Source organism: Carassius auratus, chromosome 36 (genome assembly GCF_003368295.1).
Source record: "Carassius auratus strain Wakin chromosome 36, ASM336829v1, whole genome shotgun sequence".
NCBI lineage: Eukaryota > Metazoa > Chordata > Actinopteri > Cypriniformes > Cyprinidae > Carassius > Carassius auratus.
Window position 1 is genome coordinate 20,456,291 of NC_039278.1, and position 7,614 is coordinate 20,463,904.

The following is a 7,614-nucleotide window of genomic DNA, read 5'->3' on the forward strand; positions in this document are numbered from 1 at the left end:
GATTAATATTCATAAAAGTGAATTAATAACTAATAGATAAAATAATAAATAGAATGTAAAACTACTAAGGTATAAAAAAAACATTTCATATAGATGAATAGTAATAGTAAAAAATATTAATAAATAATTAAATAAAATAATAAATATGTTTAATAATGTATAATATGTCATGGTAAATAAATATGTAAATCAACTTAAGGACAGATATACATTTAAAATAGATAAACAATAATAAATAAAAAGCATAAATAATAACAATTAATAAACAGAGTATATCTACTTAAGGATGAATTAAAAATGTAAATAGATCAATTGTAATAAATAATAAGTGGTACAAAATAACAAATAATTTTTGTTTTGAATTATTAAAGGGAAAAAAATCTATATTTTCTTTCAAATAAAATTAATGCTTAAGAAAACTTCAGGTATCATTCAAGACTTTATTAGCATTACTTTTCAACTCTTCACTCAAATTGGTTAAACATGCTATTTAAAAAAGTAAATTAAATAAGATTAAATAGATTAAAAATGTAAAATTAAATAAAAATGCAGAAGAGGTGCCTCAACAATCAGATAAAGTATTAAAAGTAAATCAGTGATTTGTCGAACACTATGAAAACAGCTCGGCTGGTGAATCAGAGAGTTAATGAAGAGCTGGCGGATGATCCTGGACTAAAGACACACAACAATAGAAACGCAGTGATAATCAGCGGCAGGATTACGCCTCACACACACAATACACACACACACATTTCAATGCATACGCTGTAAGTCAATGCATACTACAGTAAGTGTTTAACAGTACAGTGACAAACTGTTTCCAGTCTAACTGAACATTATATTGTGACTTTGTAAAATACTGACAAATGTAAATGCACAATGTCTGGAAGTGAAAATAAGTCTTCGTAAACGTAAAGAATTTCTAACATTTGATGTTTTTTCATTGAAATAATTGTGTTTGATCTTAGTTTTTTCTGATTAGTTAAGTGTGTTCTGTTTTTATGTTAACTCTAATGTTGTTAAATGAAGGTTTATTGCATTATTTCAGTGTCTTGTGTGTTCGCATGATTATGTTTTATATGTATAATTTGTTTATTCGTATTATCCTCAGTTACAGATGAACTTTGATTTATCGTGTGGTTTTATGGTGGTTTTCAGTATAACATTACAGGGGAAAAATATATTAATATTACTTCTGTTAAGGAAAAACATGTTTTTACTGTAAATATAAGCGTCATCGGTTAAACTTAAAATTCTGCTACAATGTAAAACATTTTTTTATTTTTATTTCTCAGGCTTCAATGTTTTACATGCATTTTTTTCTTTTTTTTTGTGAAATTTACTAACTATTTTTGAGCGAAAAAAAATTCTACACCAAATTTCTTTCAAGCAGCTGCCATTTTTAGCATGAATTCAATTTTTTAAATAGTTTTTATAGTGTATTTATTATCTTATTATATTAGGCAGATTTCAGCTAATAAATATATTCCTATAAAAAATAATTATGGCAGAACAATGATTACACCTTCGTAAAATTAATATTTTAAATAGTTGTGACTCAAATAAAACCATCAAATAAAGTATGATTTGAAGCTAAAGGCTAATAAGCTTGAAAAATAGATTTTTTTTTCACAAAACATGTTAAAGAAAGTTGAAAAAGGCAAAACAATAACAGTTAAATAGCCCAGTTTGTGTTAATTACAGTGAGATTTGACTTTAGCCATTTAGATGTTTATAAGTAACCGAAGAAAGCACAAATCGTGACCTTACATATGTCATAATGACATATTATTTTCAGCTTTATTGTCAAGTATGAACTCTGTTAAAATAAATAAAAATTAAGCTGTAATTATTATGAATAAAAATAACACCCAACATTTACTTCATATGCATATCAAATCAAATTAATTAAAACAATTATTGTTTTTTGACATAACCAGATTTGTATACTATAACAAAACTATTAGTTATTATTTATTAGAACTAAAACTAAAACCATAAAATAAAATGTATTAAATAAAGGTAATTACCAAAGCAACATTTATCTTTTTTCATTTAGTTTAACCTGATGTACTAAAATAACTAAATAAAACTTTATCAAAAATAAAATAACTCAATACAATTAACTATATAAATATGTATATATATTAAACTACAACTTTAACTAAAATTAAAGTGATAAAACAGACACAAATCCTTATTCAAAACATTATTTCAACAGTATCTTAATGATTCTAAAATAAAACTGGTCATCACCGCATTATATTATTATACGATTTATTATGATTTTATGTGACTTTAATAAATAAATCAACTGGAAGTATCTGGGTATTATTAATGTAAATGAACAAAGGTAAACTACAAAGCAAATATACGCATGTAAAGTACAGTTAAAGAAAGGTGTGTAAAATGATAAAGAGCAGATACCTGTTGATGTGAATCTAGTGGATCAGTGTTTGTGTCTCCATAGTGGAACATGCTGCACACTGATCAGAGATGGTTTGTTTGATTACTATGAGCCCAAAACAATGAGGTCACAGCCAGCGGCCAATCACAGCGCAGGATACACTCACAGACACATAGCCAGAAAAACAATGTCCAGAAAAACATCCAATGATTGGTGCTATAAAGCCAGAAAAAAAAAAAATTCTGCAGACATTGTCAGTGTCAAAGGAAAGGAAATATGTTATTTAATTATGCTTTTTACTGCAAACTTTCAATATCTATGTACACTGCAGTAGCATTAAAAAAGATTTTGGACACTTAAGTCACGTTAAAATTAAAATGTCATTGTTTTAGATGCAATATATCAAAACAAATGTCATTCATTGTAAAGAAAGAAAAAAGTTGTTTGTGAAAAAAAGAGTTATTATAGTTTAGTAAAAATAAATACATAAAATAAAAATGTGTTGATTAAAATGTTAACTGAAATCAAATAGTATATATAAAAATCATTTTATTTCAAAAGAATATTTAGTTTTATTTAGTTTAACTTGAATTAAAATTAATAAAAACTATAAAGACATATTAAAAAGGAACAGAAATTAATCTGATGCACTAAAATAAATCTAAAACTAATAAAATAAAATATGAATTAGTCCAAAATTTAATTTAATTTAATTTAATTTAATTTAATTTAATTTAATTTAATTTAATTTAATTTAATTTACAAAAAGTAAATCGATATTTATTTTAATATTACAATAAAAAATATTGAATAAAAATAATAATAAAAATCTCAAAAACACACAGGAAAATTACCAAAACTTTAACTAAAATTAAAATGTAAAATAATTTGTGATAAAATATTAATAAAATCTATAATAGTATCTAAATTATACAAAAATAAATTTGACAAACTATTTATGTACAGATAAAGACGTGATCTGATGCGAGACTGTCAGATATTTTAAAGTGTTCACTAAATTTCTCAGGTTTCACTGGTTTCAATGCATTTGGGCAACACCCAGATTTGAGCAGCACCACTAGATGGCCCTGTGATCTGTGTTCATCATGTCAAAGGAAATGTAATGTGTTTGTGTGAAATATGCATGAATGAAACTGACCAAATTAAGCTGCTCCATGACATTAGAAACAACATCAATTGGACATGTATAGCACCGAGTCGTTCTGTCCCCATGAACTGCACATTTGTGGGAAGATGCATTACACCAAATTCTTCTTAAAAGGATGGTAAGACTGGATTCAGAGTGAGGATGTTTCTAGATTTCACCTGATAGACTGAGGTCTTATGAAAAGATCAGGCTGTGCAAGAAACTGTTTTAAAATTATTTACATTTTATGAATCACCAAGGAGCGCGGTTTCAGCTAAAAGTAAATATAAAAGAAAAAAAGTAATATACATCATGACCTAAGAGAGAGTAAATTAACAGCAAATGTTCATCTCTTTAAATTTGGTTCTGTGCTGCATTTACTGACACTGTGCTTAAACTTGAACCAAACATTCAAATGAAACACAACCATCTATATGTGACAAATATGAATCAGAAGATGTGAAAATATAAACATTCTCTTATAAAATATGTACTGAAGAAAAACTAAGTGGCCTGGGTGTTGTTTAGGATGTTTTGGGAGGATTGCAGGGTGTTTGCGTTACATCTTAACCCATTTGTTTTCTTAATGTGACATGTTTCCATATTAAAATAGGATTTTTATATAGTGTCTCTGTAAGACAGGTGGCTGGAAGGAACATCAACTGAAAATCAAGTACAGTTTTGATTTTACATGGCGTCAACAGTGAATCCTACCGTTTTATTCCCAGAGAGAGTGTCTTATGTGAGCTTTTCACCAGACAAATGGCCTCCAGTCTGTAACCGCTGAGAAGAACTGAGTTAATACTGACGATCTCATCACCGATCTGAAGCCGAGCGAGCGCTGCTCGACTCCCGTCCTCCACCTAAACACACACACACACACACACACACACACACCGAGTTTAAAACACACATCACATCTACATCAGCTTTACTGCACTGGCAGACAGTAAAACAGCTGTTAAAGCCTGATAACAGACCCTGGATTAAACCCAGCAGTGATGAAGCAGCTCTTTTCCTGCTCAAGTCTGACACGTTTAGGGTTAAATATGGACTATTTTATTACAGTTTCCATGTTGTGAGGGATGTGGTTTGTTTATCTGTCGATCGCAGATCTGCTCAGGAATGATACACACTCAACATCATTTATTTCTTAAATTCATCCTAAACCACACGACAAACTCTCAAGTCACAACCATTTAACTTTTTATCATTATAATAAATTATTAAATTGTTAATAATAATAATAATAATAATAATAATAATAATAATAATAATAATAGTTGTCATTATTATTAAATAAAATAAAATAAAATAAATAATAAATATTACCTGTGTAGTTTTGCTGAGTATATAATAATAAATAATCATAGTTATTGTTATTTAATAAAAATTATAAATATAATAAATTTTATTAGTACTAATAATACTATCTAATATTTAATACATAATTATAATATATATAATAAGATTATAATAATAATACGAATTGTATTTAAAGTACAACTTTTATCCTAAACCATTTAAACCTAATCCAAAACAAATATTTAAATAAAATTTAAAAGACACTAAAAAGGATTTGATAGGGTCCTGTTTTAGAGATGTTAAATAATAACAAAATAATAAAGACATCCTGTGTTTAACAATGATTTATTAAATTACTAAATTGTTAAATTGTTTTAAGAATTAAATTTATTAGATATGTTTTTTAGTTATTATTATTAGACTTTTATTTTATTATTATGTACTATTTTTATTGTATTTAATTTTAACCACTTTAATCTAATACAAAAATATTTAAACAGGATTTAAGACAAAATGAAATTGATTTTTTTTTTTATGGTGAATGTCTGTTACATGAACAAAATAATAAAAACATCTTGTGTTTATTAAATATTTTTCCTATATTTAATTTGTAAAAATGATTTAAGAATTCAATTTAGAAATGCTTTTTGGTATACTTTTATTATATTATTATGTATATAATTTTTATTAGATTTAATTAAGCAATTTTAACCTATAATCCAAAAATATTAAAATAGAATTTATAAAATGATCTAATTGTTTTCATAGGGTCCTGTTTCAGTCATGTTTAGACAGAAGTCATCTCACTTCTTCTAGTTCAGAGATGGATAAAAGATGAACCGACAGGACGAGGACAGTCCTACAGGACCCTGGTGAAAACAGCAGCAGGGACAAACGCTCAGAGCAAGCCTGAGAGCCGATCAGATGCCATCAGCTGTGTTTCCTTCACTGAAACCCAAGCTCAGCCGTTAAATATTCAGCAGCTCGCAACATTAGATTAGAGATCGATTCCCATGCATTCATCCACAGCAGCTGATTTCAGATCAGTGTGGAATCATTTCCTCTGGTTTCAGATCAACGACAGACTGGATTCAGAAACACGGCGAAGAAGATCGTGAGGGTTTAGACTTTTTTGTGCAGCAGTGCTGTTATTTTTCACATTGAAGAAATGGTGAAAGAATTACACTTTACAGAAAGTTACAGAGAAACATTTGGGGAATTTTAATCAGATAAAGTGTGTTTATTTTCATGCAGCTTAATCCACAGAGCCTATATATAATAAAAATAAAATAATTATATATATATATATATATATATATATATATATATAAAGACTAAAATAGTTGAAAAATTATATAAAATCTTATTTAAATAATTTTTCAACTATTTTAGTCTTTATATATATATATATATATAAAGACTAAAATAGTTGAAAAATTATATAAAATCTTATTTAAATGAATATCTTTTTTAAAAATAAATACATAAATAATTTGATTAAAATGAAGGAATCATAAAAAGTAAGTAAAACTAATGACAATAATAATAATAAAAGGATTAAAACTAATAAAAATAGAATTATATTTAAAGAATAAAATGATTTGACAAATACATTGATTACCATTAACGAATCATTAACCATATTAAAATGTATTAATTAATTAACAAGTTACAAAATATGAAATTGCATGATAAAAAATACAACACATAAACACTAAAAATGGAAATAAATATATACATTTACAGTACAGCACTAAACAACTTAATATATATATATATATATATATTATTATTTTTATTTTTTTTGTCAATCAATATTTGATACATATTTATAGTATTCATTTTATTTTACAGTATTAATCAGGTCTTTTTTAAATGTCAGGATTGGAGTTTCTTGAATTAGTTATATATTTGGGGGCCCTTGGCATCTAAACTATTGAAAACCGCTGCTGGAGCATAAAAGCAGTCAGGATTATCATCATCAGTGTGAATGAATGAATTAATGAATACCTTGGTGATGAGCAGCGGCTCGTGATGCTCCAGGCCTCCTCTGAGAGTGAAGCCCCACGGAGATCCACCGCTCAGCTTCAGCTCCACACACTGCTCTCCTGAGTCCTTCTGTTCCTCGTGTTCTCCTCCTGATCCACGGAGCAGAGCCAGCTCCTGCTGCTCCATCACACACACACACACACACACACACACACACACACACCGTCAGCAGCCGCTGCTTTCTGACATTCTCCAGAATAAAAGCCGAAGTGAAGAAAAACCACCTGCAGAAACTCAAACTCCATCAAACTGTGGAATCGGAGGAGCAGCGCCACCTGCTGACCGCTTACAGAACAGACAGAAAATATCTACAAGTTACTGAATATATTTTACATTTATTTATTTGGCCGAACAGAAATAAATAATGTCCGAAATATAATTTAGAATATAATTTATTTGACTAAACATGCAACAATTAATCCATCAAGAATTTATATCAGATTAAAAACACAAAAACGTTGTAAATTCATATAAAACATTTTAAAGGTTTTTAATATATTTCATTTATTTATTTTACCAAACATCCAACAATCAATCAATTTATGAAATAATATCAGAATAAAATCCAAAAAAACATTGCAAATTGCAAACATTGCAAACGTGTAACAATCAATCAATTATCATGGATATAATATCAGAATAAAACACACAAAATAATAATAATATATATATTTTAAAATATTCAATATATTTAATTAATTTATTA

The 7,614-nt window shown here is 27.3% G+C and overlaps 1 protein-coding gene across 1 annotated transcript in view; it reads right to left on the reverse strand.

Moving 5' to 3' along the window:
• LOC113055588 (protein Shroom2-like) overlaps window positions 1-7,056 on the reverse strand; it is an 18,596-nt gene extending 11,540 nt beyond the window's left edge. The window contains exons 1-2 of the mRNA XM_026221990.1: window positions 6,870-7,056; window positions 4,269-4,417 (exon numbers count right to left, since the gene is read on the reverse strand). Coding sequence (XP_026077775.1) covers window positions 4,269-4,417; window positions 6,870-7,034 — 314 coding nt within the window. The 5' untranslated portion in view covers window positions 7,035-7,056. The remainder of the gene's footprint in view (window positions 1-4,268; window positions 4,418-6,869) is intronic.
• Window positions 7,057-7,614: the final 558 nt, after the last annotated feature.